General features: G+C 46.2%; 1 protein-coding gene across 3 annotated transcripts in view; it reads right to left on the minus strand.

Moving 5' to 3' along the window:
• LOC109878954 (glutamate receptor 1-like) overlaps positions 1 to 20,314 on the minus strand; it is a 177,483-nt gene that overhangs the window by 34,211 nt on the left and 122,958 nt on the right. For all 3 annotated transcript variants that reach the window (XM_031789727.1, XM_031789729.1, XM_031789728.1), the window contains exons 10-11: positions 17,108 to 17,314; positions 15,170 to 15,618 (exon numbers count right to left, since the gene is read on the minus strand). In XM_031789727.1, the coding sequence (XP_031645587.1) occupies positions 15,170 to 15,618; positions 17,108 to 17,314 (656 nt within the window). The remainder of the gene's footprint in view (positions 1 to 15,169; positions 15,619 to 17,107; positions 17,315 to 20,314) is intronic.

The following is a 20,314-nucleotide window of genomic DNA, read 5'->3' on the forward strand; positions in this document are numbered from 1 at the left end:
GATAAATAATTTTATAGAATAGCATGTCATATCACTTAATCCGGAATAGCCAAAGACACGACACTATTCTATTTACTCTGATTTAGCGAGTTACTAGCCCATTTACTCTGATTTAGCCAGTTACTAGCCGATCTACTTTGATTTAACCAGTTACTAGCCTATCTTCTCTGATTTAGCCAGTTACTAGCCTATCTACTTTGATTTAGCCCGTTACTAGCCTATTTACTCTGATTTAAACATCCAGCTACTAATGATTTGAACAACCAGAATATGGGTTTCTAACTGACCAGTCCCTGTGACATACAAACCTCTTTACTATACAGCCCTTAAAGCATGACCTAACAGCTAACAAATCCATCCATGTGGTACATGGTGTTAACTCTACCTTAGATTTCCCAGAGAGCCTGAACCCCTGTCTGGTACATGGTGTTAACTCTACCTTAGATTTCCCAGAGAGCCTGAACCCCTGTCTGGTACATGGTGTTAACTCTACCTTAGATTTCCCAGAGAGCCTGAACCCCTGTCTGGTACATGGTGTTAACTCTACCTTAGATTTCCCAGAGAGCCTGAACCCCTGTCTGGTACATGGTGTTAACTCTACCTTAGATTTCCCAGAGAGCCTGAACCCTTATCTGGTACATGGTGTTAACTCTACCTTAGATTTCCCAGAGAGCCTGAACCCTTATCTGGTACATGGTGTTAACTCTACCTTAGATTTCCCAGAGAGCCTGAACCCTTATCTGGTACATGGTGTTAACTCTACCTTAGATTTCCCAGAGAGCCTGAACCCCTGTCTGGTACATGGTGTTAACTCTACCCAGGATTTCCCAGAGAGCCTGAACCCCTGTCTGGTACATGGTGTTAACTCTACCTTAGATTTCCCAGAGAGCCTGAACCCCTGTCTGGTACATGGTGTTAACTCTACCTTAGATTTCCCAGAGAGCCTGAACCCTTATCTGGTACATGGTGTTAACTCTACCTTAGATTTCCCAGAGAGCCTGAACCCTTATCTGGTACATGGTGTTAACTCTACCTTAGATTTCCCAGAGAGCCTGAACCCCTGTCTGGTACATGGTGTTAACTCTACCTTAGATTTCCCAGAGAGCCTGAACCCTTATCTGGTACATGGTGTTAACTCTACCTTAGATTTCCCAGAGAGCCTGAACCCCTGTCTGGTACATGGTGTTAACTCTACCTTAGATTTCCCAGAGAGCCTGAACCCCTGTCTGGTACATGGTGTTAACTCTACCTTAGATTTCCCAGAGAGCCTGAACCCTTATCTGGTACATGGTGTTAACTCTACCTTAGATTTCCCAGAGAGCCTGAACCCTTATCTGGTACATGGTGTTAACTCTACCTTAGATTTCCCAGAGAGCCTGAACCCTTATCTGGTACATGGTGTTAACTCTACCTTAGATTTCCCAGAGAGCCTGAACCCTTATCTGGTACATGGTGTTAACTCTACCTTAGATTTCCCAGAGAGCCTGAACCCTTATCTGGTACATGGTGTTAACTCTACCTTAGATTTCCCAGAGAGCCTGAACCCTTATCTGGTACATGGTGTTAACCCTACCTTAGATTTCCCAGAGAGCCTGAACCCATGTCTGGTACATGGTGTTAACTCTACCTTAGATTTCCCAGAGAGCCTGAACCCCCGTCTGGTACATGGTGTTAACTCTACCTTAGATTTCCCAGAGAGCCTGAACCCCTGTCTGGTACATGGTGTTAACTCTACCTTAGATTTCCCAGAGAGCCTGAACCCCTGTCTGGTACATGGTGTTAACTCTACCTTAGATTTCCCAGAGAGCCTGAACCCCTATGGGAAATCTAATCAGAGACACATTCAGACTCTGTCACAATTATATTTTACGGAACATAACTAGCCTCCACAAGGACCATTTAAGTGTGAGTGTGCATGTACCTGTGTGTGTGCATACATGCCTTTATGCCTGCATACATATCTGTGTGTCTGCCTCCGTGTGTTCCTGTGTGTGAATAAGACGTAGCGTGTGTGCCTGAGTGTGTGTGTGTGCGTGTGCTTTTATACGTGCCCGTGTGTCTGCCTCGGTGTGTGAGTGTGTGTATGCTTTTATGTGTGTTAGAGTGATCAAGGGTTGCTTTGATGTGAGACAATGTCCTGAAGTAAACTGAACCAGGTTATAAATCACCATGCTCTATAATACGGTCTCCTCTCTAAAGCATTGCTATAATACTGACTGTCTCTTCTCCAAAGCACTGCTATAATACTGTCTCTTCTCTAAAGCACTGCTATAATACTGACTGTCTCTTCTCCAAAGCACTGCTATAATACTGACTGTCTCCTCTCTAAAGCACTGCTATAATACTGGCTGTCTCTTCTCTAAAGCACTGCTATAATACTGGCTGTCTCTTCTCCAAAGCACTGCTCTAATACTGGCTGTCTCCTCTCTAAAGCACTGCTATAATACTGGCTGTCTCTTCTCTAAAGCACTGCTATAATACTGGCTGTCTCTTCTCTAAAGCACTGCTATAATACTGGCTGTCTCTTCTCTAAAGCACTGCTATAATACTGACTGTCTCTTCTCCAAAGCACTGCTATAATACTGACTGTCTCTTCTCCAAAGCACTGCTATAATACTGGCTGTCTCTTCTCTAAAGCACTGCTATAATACTGACTGTCTCTTCTCCAAAGCACTGCTATAATACTGACTGTCTCTTCTCTAAAGCACTGCTATAATACTGACTGTCTCCTCATTTGTCATTTGAAGTCTTATTTATAGTTTAGCTGAATAGGAAATGCATCATAATTTTTTTTAAATTTTATCATATTTGTACTGTGTATTTGAGCTTGTGTCCTCAAAAGTGACTATACCTCAGCAATGTATTTACAAAAAAATGACCAGAAAGTTGAGATTTTAACCTTTCTTGGAATATGCAGCATTATTAGTTTTGTTTATGTCCCTCTCATGATAAATAATTACTTTGGGGATTACGTAGATTACATTTTAGATTACATTTAAGAGGTTAAAGCTGGTCCAGTACCATCCTCAGACAATTGCCTTCATTGTCACGCCGTGATCTGTTTCACCTGTACTTGTGCTTGTCTCTACCCTCCTCCAGGTGTTAATCATCTTCCACATTATCCCGTGGGTACTTATACCTGTGTTCTCTGTTTGTCTGTTGCCAGGTCGTCTTGTTTGTCAAGTCAACCAGTGTTTTTTCTCAGCTCCTGCTTTCCCCAGTCTCTATTTTTCTCGCTCTCCTGGTTTTGACCTTTGCCTGTCCTGACTCTGAGCCCGCCTGCCTGACCACACTGCCTGCCCCTGACTCTGAGCCTGCCTGCCATCCTGTGCCTTTGCCACTACTCTGGATTATCAACCCCTGCCTGCCTTGACTTGTGGTTTGCCTGCCCCTGTTGCTGTAATAAACATTGTTACTTCAACAGTCTGCATTTGGGTCTTACCTGAAACGTGATAGTACAAACTGGCCGTGACTGACCCAGTAGACTTAGACCAGCTCCGCAACGCCATCTCCTCCCAGGAATGATCATTAGTAACACAAGGAGTTGCTTCGCAGTCTGATGGAAGGGTTCCAGGAAGTGGCGAACGTCACGACCTAGCATTGGACGCATTGCGGGGGAAATTCCGTGGGCTGCCTACCAGACAACCTACCATGACAGTAACCTCCCAGCCCCCAAGTAACCAGGCTGGTAGCAGCACCGTCACCCTGGTTTCCCGGGAACGCCACTTACCGGAGTGCTACGATGGCGATTCCAAAACCTGCCGGGCCTTTCTCTCCCAGTGCTCCCTCGTTTTCGAGCTGCAGTCTTCTTCGTTCCCCTCGGACAGCTCGAAGATAGCGTACAATATTACACTGACGTCCGGGAGGGCACTCGCCTGGCCACAGCGGAGAGGGAGCAACAATCCACCGTCTGCCTCAGTCTGGACGTATTCGTGATGGAGGTGAGAAAAATTTGAGGCTACAATTTCCCGGGAGAGAGGCTGCCTGGAAGTTACTCCAGCTTCGGCAGGACTCCCTCAGTTTGGCAGACTATGCGGTGGATTTCCACACGCTAGTAGCGGAGTGTGCCTGGAACCCGGAAGTGCTGTTCGACACGTTCCTGCACAGATTATCAGAGGAAGTAAAGGATAAGCTTGCAGCCCGGGAACTACCGACGGATCTCAACTCACTCATCCCTTTAACCATCCGGATCGATGGACGGCAACAGGAACGTAGCCAATTGCGGTCCCAATCACTCACTCAAGGATCCCACCTTGCATCTGATGAACTCCGGAAGTCCCCGAGAGCATCTGGGCTTACCTGAGTTCCTCCATGAGCCTCCAAAGACTGACGATATGCCTCTTCGCGAGCTGATGCAGCTCGGCAGGGCTAGGCTGTCTCCACCTGAAAGTGTATGCAGACTTAAAACCCAGAGTTGTCTGTATTGCGGTAATGCCGGTGTGTCTACCTGTCCCTTCAAGAGACTCCCCCTACTCACCCCCCTCTCCATGCCACCCTGCTGTGGGGCAACCAGTCCAAGTCTCTCCAGATACTCATCGACTTGAGGGCCGATATGAGTCTTATGGATGTTACCCTGGCGTCCGAGCTGGGCATCCCCACTCAACCCCTCTCCATTCCCATGAATGTTAGAGCACTGGACGGGCGCTCTATAGGCCGGGTCACCCACCATACCACACCAATCATAGTGAGATGATCCACAGTGAGATGATCCAATTCCTGCTAATTGAGTCTCAGGAGGTACCTTTGGTATTGGGATTCTCTTGGCTACAGCGACACAATCCCTTGATTGACTGGTCTACTGGTGCCATCATGGGCTGAAGCTCGTTTTGCCACACTAATTGCCTGAAATCAACTCTGACTGCCCCGGGATGTCTTCCTGGGGGCTTGGAAATTGTCCCGAACCTCTCCGCCATTTCCGCAGAGTACCAGGACCTCCTGGAGGGGTTCAGTAAGGCCCGGGCCACTTCTCTTTCGCAACACCGACCGGTACCCAAGGATCTTTAGCCGGGTGCGCTGGAACGCCGCTATAGCCCCACGGCCGAGATCTTTTCCCCCTGCTCCAGAGTCATTAGACCCTCTGCTGTTCGTCCTCTGTTGCCCCGTACCCTCAGAATACTTCCTACTTGTCATGTGTCTAGTCTAAACCCATGTCTCACAGCCCTTTGTCAACAATATTCATTGTTGGTGCATTTCACATCTCTGGATAAGGCTTAAAATACAAGATACAATCCTGTGTCATGATGGTGCCCTCTTTGAGTACATTGAGCACCATCCCCCCTCTCTCTGCTTCTACAACCAGACTGCTGTGGGCAGAGTGAGGTCGTAAATTCCTAAGGAAGACCCTGCCTCATCAACACACAGTTATAGAGAGTAGTTTTATGGAGACAAAGAAAATCCTTCCACCTCACAGAACGTGAGGTGCGAACAAATTTCATGTTCCAGGGAAAGTGTAAAAGATCGGTGAAGAATCCAGCTACGAACTGGTGCGTTTGTCACAACTTGGGAAGCTCAAGAGAGACGGTGTGGCCACATTACCATAACACTGTTTATATGATAGCCTCAGATATGAGGTTTACATCTAATTGTTGTATAATATGAATGAGTGAGGATGATACTGTTTGTATAATGGTGTAATATGATTATGGACTGTTTAATGAAGAAAAATACAATTCCCTTTTGATTTGAACTAAATCACAGTACCGCCCCTGAGCCCAGTTAGGGCCAGACATCCTGAGACAGCCCTCTTCTGCCACTCTGAATAAAACCCCACTTGAGAAATTATCAGCAGACCATGTTTTTCTCCAGTAGGAGGGGGACTAAAGGTTGCAGACCATAGCTGAATCTTTTAACCATACCACGTGGTTAAAACTCTTAGACTATCGATACCGACAGAATAAGAACAAGTCTTTGATACTAATTACTAGTCTGCAGCTAGGAATTCGACATCATTGAATGCGAAGAATGACAACCGCCGAAACATCCATTCTATAATGAATGTTACTCTGAACAATCCTCTCTAACCACAACCAAGAGAGAGAGGGAGATGGACAATTCTGCAAAATAAATTAACTTTTCACCAGCGACCAAGACGACACACTGAGCGTAAATATATATATTGATTGCAATTGTTCCCGACTGAGTGAGCGTTCATGTGTAAGGATTAGCATTTCAATTGTTATAATTATTAACTCTGTAGTGACTTCTTAGTCGACCCCCACTTTCCTTTTGTCAAACAAGCCGCGATGCCGGTTCAGCCCACTAGGGCACATTCTATCATTTCATGTAACCATATTTACTGTTTGTTTATGCATTTCTGTGAATGACTTAGTTAGTAATATATACATGATTTAAGACAATTGATGTATGGATGACTCATAGTGAAGATTGGATTCGTGCAGATAACCAACAATTTACGACGTTTGGAATGAGACTAACGTGAGGTAAAATAAATAAATCATTAATCGGAAGACTTTTGATCAGATATGAAAATATCTGAAAGGTTATATTGGGAAATTATAACTATGTAATCTGAATACTTTCCTTGGTGCCCCGACTTCCTAGTTAATTATGGTTACACAATGAATTACTTTGATCGCGTTATACTAATTACAGGGAATCTTTGATAAAACTATGTCTTCAATTTAATGATAGTAAAGACACGGCACCTGCTATGTCACATGATTGCCCTAGAAGTATGAGTGTATAATGTGTTGATGTTTCCATTGTTCTGGTTGATAACTGTAGTGGAGATGACTTCAACAGTATAATGTGTTGATGTTTCCATTGTTCTGGTTGATAACTGTAGTGGAGATGTCTTCAGCAGTATAATGTGTTGATGTTTCCATTGTTCTGGTTGATAACTGTAGTGGAGATGACTTCAACAGTATAATGTGTTAATGTTTCCATTGTTCTGGTTGATAACTGTAGTGGAGATGACTTCAACAGTATAATGTGTTGATGTTTCCATTGTTCTGGTTGATAACTGTAGTGGAGATGACTTCAGCAGTATAATGTGTTGATGTTTCCATTGTTCTGGTTGATAACTGTAGTGGAGATGACTTCAGCAGTATAATGTGTTGATGTTTCCATTGTTCTTGTTGATAACTGTAGTGGAGATGACTTCAGCAGTATAATGTGTTGATGTTTCCATTGTTCTGGTTGATAACTGTAGTGGAGATGACTTCAACAGTATAATGTGTTGATGTTTCCATTGTACTGGTTGATAACTGTAGTGGAGATGACTTCAACAGTAGAGAATGTTCATTTCAAATCAAAGTACTACAAAATGGGCTCAATTCAAATTCCTTTTAAACAACTGTCAGGAATACACATCAGAACCTGAAGAGAGCGCTTGAACAAACAAACCTACACAAACCACCAATCATTGAGATCTAACAGATGAGAGGACCATGTATAGGAAGAGACAGATCCCTATGGGAGACATACAGATGAGAGGACCATGTATAGGAAGAGACAGATCCCTATGAGGGACATTCAGATGAGAGGACCATGTATAGGAAGAGACAGATCCCTATGAGAGACATTCAGATGAGAGGACCATGTATAGGAAGAGACAGATCCCTATGAGGGACATTCAGATGAGAGGACCATGTATAGGAAGAGACAGATCCCTATGAGAGACATTCAGATGAGAGGACCATGTATAGGAAGAGACAGATCCCTATGAGGGACATTCAGATGAGAGGACCATGTATAGGAAGAGACAGATCCCTATGAGGGACATTCAGATGAGAGGACCATGTATAGGAAGAGATAGATCCCTATGAGAGACATTCAGATGAGAGGACCATGTATAGGAAGAGACAGATCCCTATGAGGGACATTCAGATGAGAGGACCATGTATAGGAAGAGACAGATCCCGATGAGAGACATTCAGATGAGAGGACCATGTATAGGAAGAGACAGATCCCTATGAGAGACATTCAGATGAGAGAGAGAAACAGATATCCTCTGTTCAGGAGGCATGGGATTAGAGGAAGATTGTGCTTGCTTTCATATACAGTATACACATCCTCTCTCTCTCACACACACACACACACACACACACACACACACACACACACACACACACACACACACACACACACACACACACACACACACACACACACACACACACACACACACACACACACGGGATGCTTTATTAGACTGGATCCATTATTCATTATGGAATGATTTTGACCAGTGGACTGAGAAATTGTTATTGTGACGGGTAGCGAACGCTCTGTGTGTGTGGCAGGTAGCATTGTAAGTGACAGTGTTGATTTATTTCAGGCTAGCAGTGCAGCGGTATCACCGGCCGACCGAGCAGGAGAGAAGAGGAGACAAGTCCTCTGTGTGTGCCTACCTGAGGGAAACACAAACACACACGCAGAGTTTCTGTTGTTCTCACACTAAAAATGAGGAAACACAGTTGGCTTTGGTTGACTTTTGTTTGTTAGAGAATCACACCTTGGTCTTGTGTGGTTAGTGTGTGTGTGTGTTTTGTGCTGTCAGCATGAAAGGAATGAGGCTTGTGAAATAATGACTGAAGAAAGAGAAATGGATATCGTCTGCTCAGCAGGCATGAGATGACATGGATATATGCAGGCACACACACATCAACACACGTACTCACTCACTCACTCACTCACTCACTCACTCACTCACTCACTCACTCACTCACTCACTCACTCACTCACTCACTCACACACACACAAACACGCACTCACTCACACACACACACACAAACACGCACTCACTCACACACACACACACACACAAACACGCACTCACACACACACAAACACGCACGCACTCACACACACACAATCACACACATAATCACTCGCACACAAACTCACGTATGCACTCACGCACATACACGCCCGCCTGCATGCAGTGTCTGCCAGATCAGTTCATCACTAAATACAGAGCGACAGAGAAAGAGAGGGAGGGAGAGATCTAAAAAGGAGGGATGAGGAGAGGAGAATAGGACAGAGAATAAGAGAACTATGAAAGGGAGGGAGAATGGGGAGAGAGAGAAGAGGACATAGAAGGTGGAGAGAGAGGAACATGTGGAGGATATGAGGGAAGATGGAGGAGGTGGAGGATATGAGGGAAGATGGAGGAGAGAGGAACAGGTGGAGGATATTAGGGAAGGGATTTAAGGGGGCAGATCCCTGCTCCTCTAGCCACCTGTCTACAGAGATACACAGAGCGGGGAGGATAGAGGAGAGGAGAGAGGTAGGAGTGAGGGGAGGAGAGGAGATGGGAGGAGAGGACAGAGGGGAGGGGAGGAGAGGTGAGAGCAGAGAGGAGGGGAGAGCAGAGGAGAGCAGAGAGGGCAGAGTGGAGGAGAAGACAGAGGGGAGGAGAGGAGAGGGGAGGGGAGAGCAGAGAGGAGGGGAGAGCAGAGGAGAGCAGAGAGGGCAGAGTGGAGGAGAAGACAGAGGGGAGGAGAGGAGAGGGGAGGGGAGAGCAGAGAGGAGGGGAGAGCAGAGGAGAGCAGAGAGGGCAGAGGGGAGGAGAGGAGAGGGGGAGAGCAGAGAGGAGGGGAGAGCAGAGGAGAGCAGAGGGCAGAGGGGAGGAGAGGAGAGGGGAGAGCAGAGAGGAGGGGAGAGCAGAGGAGAGCAGAGAGGGCAGAGGGGAGGAGAGGAGAGGGGAGAGCAGAGAGGAGGGGAGAGCAGAGGAGAGCAGAGAGGAGGAGAGGAGAGGGGAGAGCAGAGAGGGCAGAGGGGAAGAGAGGAGAGGGGAGAGCAGATAGGGCAGAGGGGAGAGCAGAGAGGGGATAGTCATGGATGGGAGATTTAGGAGCTCTGAGTGACAGGGGTGACATTTACAAAGAGCACAGTAAACAAAGGATTAATAGACAATAAATAGCAGAGAGAGATCACACACAGGTAGGCACACAAACAAACACACAGGTAGGCACACACAGGTAGGCACACAAACAAACACACAGGTAGGCACACACAGGTAGGCACACAAACAAACACACAGGTAGGCACACACAGGTAGGCCCACAAACAAACACACAGGTAGGCACACAAACAAACACACAGGTAGGCACACACAGGTAGGCACACAAACAAACAAACAGGTAGGCACACACAGGTAGGCACACAAACAAACACACAGGTAGGCACACAAACACACAAGTAGGCACACAAACAAACACACAGGTAGGCACACACAGGTAGGCACACAAACAAACACACAGGTAGGCACACACAGGTAGGCACACAAACAAACACACAGGTAGGCACACACAGGTAGGCACACAAACAAACACACAGGTAGGCACACACAGGTAGGCCCACAAACACACACACAGGTAGGCACACAAACAAACACACAGGTCGTCACACACAGGTAGGCACACACACAAACACACAGGCTGGCACACAAACACACAGGTAGTCACAAACAGGTAGGCACACAAACAAACAGGTAGGCACACAAACAAACAGGTAGTCACACAAACACACAGGTAGTCACAAACAGGTAGGCACACAGACCCACAGGTAGGCACACAGACCCACAGGTAGGCACACAAACAAACAGGTAGGCACACAAACACACAGGTAGGCACACAAACACACAGGTAGTCACAAACAGGTAGGCACACAAACAAACAGGTAGGCACACAAACACACAGGTAGGCACACAAACAAACAGGTAGGCACACAAACAAACAGGTAGGCACACAAACACACAGGTAGGCACACAAACACACAGGATCACACACCCATGCACACACATCCACGCACGCAGGCACGCACACGTACACATTTGTACGCACGAACCCACACCCACAGCCCTGTCTCTACAGAGCTCTAGGCAGACATACCTTAAGAGCCAGCCAATCAGAATGCATTAAGGAACAGACAAAGGGAGGAGAATTTACGGCTGTCTCTGAATGCATTCCATATAGCACCCTATTCCCTATATAGTGCACTACTATAGGCCCTGTTCAAAAGTAGTGCACTATATAGGGAATAGGGTGCCATTTGGGATGCAGACCATGTCTCTCTTCAGACGGCAACGTGTGGAAATGAAACGCCACAGCGCTGATTAATACCAGCTGAACATCGTTAAGGTCTTTGTAAACCCGTTGTCTTATTAAATGGAAGACAGTACAGGCAGCTTAAAGAATCACTGTCTCTCCTCACAGATGTAAAACAAACATTCTGTTCTCTTGAGTGACCACATAAAAATAGACAAAACTGGTCAAAAACAAAGTTTAAGCATTTTAAAAACCAGCCCAGCAAAGACTGACTGTGGCTCTTCAGAGGACTGCCCTTGTATGGAGCTATGGACACATAACAGTTGAGTTTGGTGAAGGAAGCCCTCTGTGGAGTCCAGATGTCCACACATGAAGTAATGGGGCCAGCTCATCTGGGAATGATGAGTACAGTAGATTGTATACTTTCATGTACTGTACGGCTGCTGTCAACCCCAGAGGGGAGCGAGAGGGAGAGAGAGAGTATGTTTACACTTGCTTTGGCAATGTAAACACATGTTTCCTATGCCAATAAAGCCCCTTAAATTGAAATGTAATTGAGAGAGAGATGACATTCTCCTTCATTGGACAGACTGGCAGATCCACATTTACTGGAGTGGTGTGTTCTGTTATGCTGTGAGAGCACATTCTGCACGTCTGTGTGTGTGTTTGCTATGCTATCTTAGCAGCATGCTGTAAATGCCACCAGCTGAAGGGTAATAGCAGAAACAGCAGGGACAGAGGAAGGCCTTTGATTTATCGAATCTGGTCCCCATACTGCAAGGCTCTTGGAATCACAATCTCTCTCCATTGGTCCAGTGAGTCAGTCAGTGCCTTGGAAGACACTGGTGATGATGCTATTCCTCTCCCCTCTTCTCCCCTCACTCTCCCATTTCTGTCCTCCTCTCCTTCTCTCCTCCTTTTCCTTCCCTCCTCCTCCTCTCCCCTCCTCCTCTCCCCTCCTCCTCCTCTCCCCTCGAACTCCTCCTCTCCCCTCCTCCTCCTCTCCCCTCCTCCTCCTCCTCTCCCCTCCTCCTCCTCTCCTTCTCTCCTCCTCCTCTCCCCTCCTCCTCTCCTTCTCTCCTCCTCCTCTCCCCTCCTCCTCCTCTCCCCTCCTCCTCCTCTCCTTCTCTCCTCCTCCTCTCCCCTCCTCCTCCTCCTTTCCTTCTCTCCTCCTTTTCCTCCCTCCTCTCCTCCTCCTCTCCCCTCCTCCTCCTCTCCCCCCCTCCTCCTCCTCCTCCTCTCCCCTCCTCCTCTCCTCTCCCCTCCTCCTCCTCTCCCCTCCTCCTCCTCTCCCCTCCTCCTCCTCTGCTCTCTGGTGTCCCTGAGAGAGAGTCAACCTTTCTGTGTCTCTAATTTCAGACACTTTATTGAGATTCTTAATTGGTGACCTTTAGAGAGGGGGACCGACGGTGGCACTGTTGATCAATGCTCTCACTCCGGGGGGAGCCAGACAGAGCTAGTGACATTACTTAATACACAATATCGACCCAGCCACCCTTCAGTTCACTTCGGAGTGGACAGAGTTTAGTTGGTGAAAGTGTTTTCCTTGTGTTTTCTTTGTGATGGTTGGATTGGCAACATGTGGGGTCTCCTGAGTGGCGCGGTGGTCTAAGACACTGCATCTCAGTGCAAGTGGCGTCACTGCAGTACCTGGTTCAAATCCAGGATGCATCACATCTGGCTGTGATTGGTCCCTTAGGATGGCGCACAGCGTCGTCCGGGTTTGAAAAATAATAATTTGTTCTTAACTGACGGTGGCAGTTAATAACTGACGGTTAGTTAATAAAGGTTACATACAGATCTGGGATGTGACTATATTAAAAAGAGAGATACTTTAAAATACCTTCAATGAGGTCCTAGTTTTTGCTTCTCTAGTTTTGAAGCATTTTAAAATGGCACTTCTATCCCACTGTAGGCTTGTGACACACAAGCAGTGTAACTGAAAGAGTAGGACTACGGAAGCGTCTCTCTGCGACTGTTGTTAAGTATTCAATGACAGCTGACATCGTGTAAAGTCTTCTGTGATGACAATGATCATGAAAGTAGAGAACTTCTTTAGTCCTGTTTTTTCTGACAGACAGACAGACAGACAGACAGACAGACAGACAGACAGACAGACAGACAGACAGACAGACAGACAGACAGACAGACAGACAGACAGACAGACAGACAGACAGACAGACAGACCAGACAGACAGACAGACAGACAGACAGACAGACAGACAGACAGACAGACAGACAGACAGACAGTTATACAGAGAGACAGAGGGACAGGCAGACTGATAAACAGACAGAGGGACAGACTGACAGGCAGAGGGACTGACATACAGAGGTACAGACAGACTGATAGACAGAGAGACATACATACAGATTGGGACAATAATTTAGCCCTGACATCTTGGTAGGGGGGCGGGCTGTTGCCCACTGATCAGCTTAGTATAACAGAACATTTAACAGGCCCATGGATCACCAACCATGTCACCTTTTTCATGATTTATTCTGAAATGAAGTAAAACATTTTGTGGGTGTCATTTTCTACCAGCCACTCAACAACAAAAAATGTATCCAGCCCACCTGGCATTTGCCAGAATTACCAGGTAGCCAATCTGTGCCTGGGAGTCTGGTTACATCATGTGTAACTGCCACTAAGTCACAGCCTGTGACTTAGTGGGTGGGGAGGGGGGCTGAGGGTGGGGAGGGGGTCTGAATGATGGGGTGTGGGTGGGGAGGGGGGCTGAATGATGGGGTGTGGGTGGGGAGGGGGGCTGAATGATGGGGTGTTGTGGGGAGGGGGGCTGAATGATGGGGTGTTGGTGGGGACGGGGGCTGAATGATGGGGTGTGGGGTGTGGGTGGGGAGGGGGGCTGAATGATGGGGTGTGGGTGGAAGGGAGGGGGGCTGAATGATGGGGTGTGGGTGGGGAGGGGGGCTGAATGATGGGGTGTTGGTGGGGAGGGGGGCTGAATGATGGGGTGTTGGTGGGGAGGGGGGCTGAATGATGGGGTGTGGGTGGGGAGGGGGGCTGAATGATGGGGTGCTGGTGGGGAGGGGGGCTGAATGATGGGGTGTGGGTGGGGAGGGGGGCTGAATGATGGGGTGTTGTGTCAATTGAGTCTCTGTATTTATGTGGAAGCAGCAGCACTCTGTCCAAGTCAAATTTCCCATCGGGGACAATAAAGTATATCATACCATCATATAATATATCCAATCTACACCAGATTTAGCTCACTTCATTTGGATAGTCCATCTGTAGATGCTCTACAGCAGGGGTACTCAACTCCCACCCTACGAGGTCTGGAGCCTGCATGTTCTTTGTTCTACCTGATAGTTAATTGAACACACCTGGTGTCCCAGGTCTAGATCAGTCCCTGATTAGAGGGGAATCACCCACCTGGTGTCCCAGGTCTAAATCAGTCCCTGATTAGAGGGGAATCACCCACCTGGTGTCCCAGGTCTAAATCAGTCCCTGATTAGAGGGGAATCACCCACCTGGTGTAGCCCTAACCCTAACCTTAACCTTTATCCTAATCCTAAACTTAGCCTTTACCCTTATTCTAAACCAAACATAACCCTTAGCCTTATTCTAAACCAAACATAACCCTTAGCCTTATTCTAAACCAAACATAACCCTTAGCCTTATTCTAAACCAAACATAACCCTTAGCCTTATTCTAAACCAAACATAACCCTTAGCCTTATTCTAAACCAAACATAACCCTTAGCCTTATTCTAAACCAAACATAACCCTTAGCCTTATTCTAAACCAAACATAACCCTTAGCCTTATTCTAAACCAAACATAACCCTTAGCCTTATTCTAAACCAAACATAACCCTTAGCCTTATTCTAAACCAAACATAACCCTTAGCCTTATTCTAAACCTATCCCTAAATGTAACCTTAACCTTAGCTAAGCCTTAGCAACAGATAGGTTGTTGATAGATTTACCCTCTATAGACCATCTACAGATGGAAAATCCGGATGATCCAAATAAAGTGATGACCCAGATCTACCCATTGTATTTCTACATCAGATCTACCCATTGTATTTCTACACATTGTATTTCTACATCAGATTTACCCATTGTATTTCTACCTCAGATCTACCCATTGTATTTCTACATCAGATCAACCCATCATATTTCTAAGTGGATTTCTTACCTGGGTGAGATGTCACATCCCTGCTGCATGAAGGCTCCCAGGGAGAACCAGAGAGAGTTGAAGATGCCAAACTCGTTGGTCTGTTCCTGATTCTGCTGGTTCTGGCCTGGCTGACCAGGGCTCTGCCCCGACTGTAGCCCAGCACCGGACCCTGTCGGCTGGGTTGGGGTCTGGGGGTCGGCCTCCTCCTCATAGTCCTCTGCGTGCCACTCGTAGGGGCTGAAGCGGCTCACCAGGAACAGGACCACGCTCACACCGATGTAGGCGAACACGATACACATCCAGATCTCATAGGCCAGCGGGTCCAAGAAGGAGAAGACACCTGGTTTAGACTTGGTGGGCTTCTTGATCATGATGGAGATGCCCAGAGACATGAATGGCTTGGAGAAGTCGATCACTTCTTCTCGGACCAGGGTGATGGTCAGTGGGGCCACCGCCACGTCTGCTTTCTGGAGGAGAGAAGGGGAGAAGGGGAGGAACAGAGGTAGATAGAGAGGAAGGGAAGGAGGGAGAGAGGGAGGGAGGGAGGTAGAGAGAGAGGTAGGGAGGGAAGGAGGTAGAGAGGGGTTGAGAGGGAGGGAGGGAGGGAGGGAAGAAGGTAGAGGGAGAGAGAAAGAGAGACATGTTAGCAAGAAATATAGAGTTGTGATGTCACATTGACCACTCAAGCACAAAAAATGAAAAGCATGAAAAGATCAAGGATCAAATTAAGATCCTACATCTGTAAATAAAAACCTGTTTTCTACATCTGTAAATAAATCCGTAGAGCTAGATACTGTCCAGTACAGTAGGTGTGCTGGACGAGGACAAAGAAGGAAAGAGAATACTGAAGGTAGTCATCATACATGCAGCATAAGACTGAACACACACAGAGATTTTGTTTAACAGGAAACACTCAAATCCTGACCTTGATTTCCTGTAGACCCTGTTCTCCCACCCTCATACACACACCAATCTCCCCATAGCATGACAAAGACCCTTTCAACAGCAGAGATTGGCATCATGATGTGCAACGTGTCCTCTTTGTTACAAATGAATTTCCTATGGATGTGTGTGTGTGGGCAGATTGCAGGAGATAGGACTGAACAGTTGTTCTTTAGTTACAGTACATACACTTAACCTCCCTGTCACATGCTGAAGCATTGAGCTGCCCGACTCTGAGTCACAACCAGAGAGAGAGAGAGGAAGAGAGAGGGAGAGGGAGAGAAGGAGAGAGAAGGAGAGAGAGAGGGAGAGAGAGAGGGAGAGAGAGAGAGGGAGAGAGAGAGAGAGAGAAGGAGAGAGAGAGGGAGAGAGAGAGGAGAGAGAGAGAGAGGGAGAGAGAAGGAGAGAGGGAGAGAGAGGGAGAGAGAGAGAGAGAGAGAAGGAGAGAGAGAAGGAGAGAGAGAGAGGGAGAGAGAGAAGGAGAGAGAGAGGGAGAGAGAGGAGAGAGAGAGAGGGAGAGAGAGAAGGAGAGAGAGGGAGAGAGAAGGAGAGAGAGAAGGAGAGAGAGAGGGAGGAGAGAGAGAAGGAGAGAGAGAGGGAGAGAAGAAGAGAGAGTGGGAGAGAGGGGGAGAGAGAGGGAGAGAAGAAGAGAGAGAGGGAGAGAAGAAGAGAGAGTGGGAGAGAGGGAGAGAGAGAGAGGGAGAGAAGAAGAGAGAGGGAGAGAGTCCACGGTGTATTAAGCTATTTAAAGCTTTATTGTTGAGCATTGAATACAGATTTTCTGTGAAAAAAGATATACTTCTTTGAAAGGACCAACATGTTTGGCAGACGATATCGATGCAAACATTATAGTATCAGTAAGATATTTTTTGCAGTGACATCAACATAAAAATACAATGTTTCAACTATGAACGTTAACTACTTCCAGAAACGTTATGGACACTTATGACCTCCCATTATGAGCAATTACAAACCCTCTTTATAAGCTCTAATGACCATCTTATGAGCACTCACCCCGTACACCAGCTCTCCGACCATGCCGTTCCACATCTTGGTCTCGGGGTCTCTGGCTCCATACTTCCCATCTGAGACCACCTTCAGTTTGTAGTGGTATCCAACGTGCTTGGCGATCTCAGCCGCTAGCTCCACGATGTAGCCCTCGTACTTATCGTTCCCTGACAGCTGATCATGGTTCTTCTTCAGCATCACGTATGGGGATTCCTGTCGGAGGGGGGGGGTGTATACGTTCAGGGTTGGGCTCAATTCCATTTCAATTCCAATTCAGGAAGTACACTGAAATTCCAATTCCTTTTCTCTTCAATGCTTTTCAATAAGGAAAATGTATTTTCTGAATTGACCTGAAGTGAACCCAATCGTGGATACAGTTCCAATATGATCACATTAAAGATCATTATTGGATGGATTGATAAAGGTTAGCACCAGGGAGTGTAATGACATGAAACATTTGTATGACTGCTGGATGAACTGTGATGACAGAGAGTAGGGTCCTTGTAGCAGCCGTAAGGGAAGACATGTTGCAGGAGGCAGCAGGATCAGGTGCACAAGTTGTGCTAAGTATTCAGACCCTTTGCTATGAGACTCGAAATTGAGCTCAGGTGCATCCTGTTTCCATTTATCATCCTTGAGATGCTTCTACAACTTGGAATCCACCTGTTTTAAACTCAATTGATTGGACATGATTTGGAAAGGCACACACCTGTCTTTGTAGGATACCAAGGTTGACAGAGCATGTCAGAGCAAAAACCAAGCCATGAGTTCAAAGGAATTGTCTGTAGAGTTCCGAGACAGGATGGTGTCGAGGCACATATCTTGGGAAGGGTACCAACCAATTTCTACAGCATTGAAGGTCCCCAAGAACACAGTGGCCTCCATGATTACCAAATGGAAGAAGTTTGGAACCACCAAGACTCTTCCTAGAGCTGGCCGCCCGGCCAAACTGACCAATCGGGGAAGAAGGGCCTTGGTCAGGGATGTGACTAAGAACCCAATCGTCACCCGATGGCGCTCCAGAGGTCCTCTGTGGAGATGGGAGAAACTTCCAGAAGGACAACCTTCTCTGCAGCACTCCACCTATCAGGCCTTTATGGTAGAGTGGCCAGACAGAAGCCACTCCTCAGTAAAAGGCACATGACAGCCCGCTTGGAGTTTGCCAAAAGGCACCTAAAGGACTCTCAGACCATGAGTAACAAGATTCTCTGGTCTGATGAAACCAAGATTGAACTCTTTGTCCTGAATGCCAAGCGGCACGTCTGGAAGAAACCTGGCACCATCCCTACGGTGAAGCATGGTGGTGGCAGCATCATGCTGTGGGGATGTTTTTCAGCGGCAGGGACTGGAAGACTAGTAAGGATCGAGGGAAAGATCCTTGATGAAAACCTGCTCCAGAGCGCTGAGGACCTCAGACTGGGGTGAAGGTTGTGGTGGTTAATTTCTTTACTATCAAATGAGGAGAGACAAACTTATCACACAAGTCAGAGTTATACTTAAACTAAATCTTTAATCACTTATTAATAAGGAAGCAGGTCAATACAAAACACACATATAAAGTGAATCGATTGAGTGCTCTAAGATAATGATGGCTGGTCATGGCTGGTCGACGAGTCATGCTCAGATGATTCTTTGAGAGCCCAGAGACAAAAGTACAAAGGTCTTTTATAGCCAAAATACACCCCTTTCAACCTACATGACGAACAACAGATATATAGAATGGGTCACAATGTTAAGATCTGTATGAAAGATACCTATAATACACAGCAGACAGTATCTGCTGGGTCAACAGTTTTTATTGTATAGAGACCAGTGTCTGTCTCTCCGACTCCAAACTGGAACCATCTCTCTCTGGTACCGTATAGAGCAGAAACATTAACTCATGCTCTGGAATGCTCTTTAGGTTTAATCACCCAAAAGACATCGTGAATCTCCTGTCAGTGTTATCTCCCAGAGGCCCATCCTCAGTAGAACACACACACAATAGTTAAGAATACTCTATTCTGTTGCATAAAAACAACCATTTGATGCAATAAAAGTATTATAACATAGTCTTGCAATTTTCCACCATAAGGTTCACCTTCCAACAGGACAACAACCCTAAGCACACAGTCAAGTTTCTGAATGTCCTTGATTGGCCCAGCCAGAGCCCAGACTTGTACCCAATCGAACATCTCTGGAGAGACCTGAAAATAGCTGTGTAGCGACGCTCCCCAACCAACCTGACAGAGCTTTAGAGGATCTGCATAGAAGAATGGGAGAAACTTCCCAAATACAGGTGTGCCAAGATTCGAGTCTGTAATCGCTGCCAAAGGTGCATCGACAAAGTTATTAGGTTAAGGGTCTGAATATTTATGTAAATGTGATATTTCCGTTTTTTTTGTGTTTTTCTTTACATTTGCAAACATTTCTAAAAACCTGTTTTTGCTTTGTCATCGTGGGGTATTGATGAGGTACATTTTTCTTTTTTAAATCAATGTTATAACGCTGTAACCTAACAACATATGGAAAACATCAAGGGGTCTGGATACTTTCACTGTATCACTGTCAAAATGACATAACTGATATTCAATGTAAAATGCATACCAAAATCATTCATTACATTGTATATTAGTCACTCTATAGAATGATCTTCTACCTCATGGGTCAGGCAAATGTGTATGTGGACTTGAACCTTTTATTGCAGTGGGCTAAATCAAGGTCACAGTGTCTCTAGGTAGTCTTAAACAAATCTACTGTGAAACAGAAGTATACACCTCACACACATGGTTATGGGCTTAAAAAAAGAAGACACCTGTACCATGTCAGATACAGAGTTGACATGTATTACATTTGGAGTTTTCTTCCCAATATTGCACATCACAGAAAACTGATTTAAAGGGCTTTTATGGACTCTGCGCCATCGTCTTGGAACACCTTACAAAATACTTTTAAACTGGAAGAACTTGTCCCGATTGGTGTTTTTAAATCACTGATGAAGGATTTTAAGGCTGATTCCCTGACCTGTCAATGTTTTTAATTTGCTGTTTTATACTCTTGTGAATTCAATGGTTTTTACTAGTTTTTCATGTTGTCTGTCTGTAATTTTTTTGTTATGACTTGGTGCTGCCTATCTTGACCAGGGCGCTCTTGAAAAAGAGATTTTAATCTCAATGAGCCCTTCCTGGTTAAATAAAGGTTAACTAACTGAACTATAACAAAAACATAGGATTT

The sequence above is a fragment of the Oncorhynchus kisutch genome, linkage group LG15 (genome assembly GCF_002021735.2).
Source record: "Oncorhynchus kisutch isolate 150728-3 linkage group LG15, Okis_V2, whole genome shotgun sequence".
NCBI classification, from domain to species: Eukaryota; Metazoa; Chordata; class Actinopteri; order Salmoniformes; family Salmonidae; genus Oncorhynchus; species Oncorhynchus kisutch.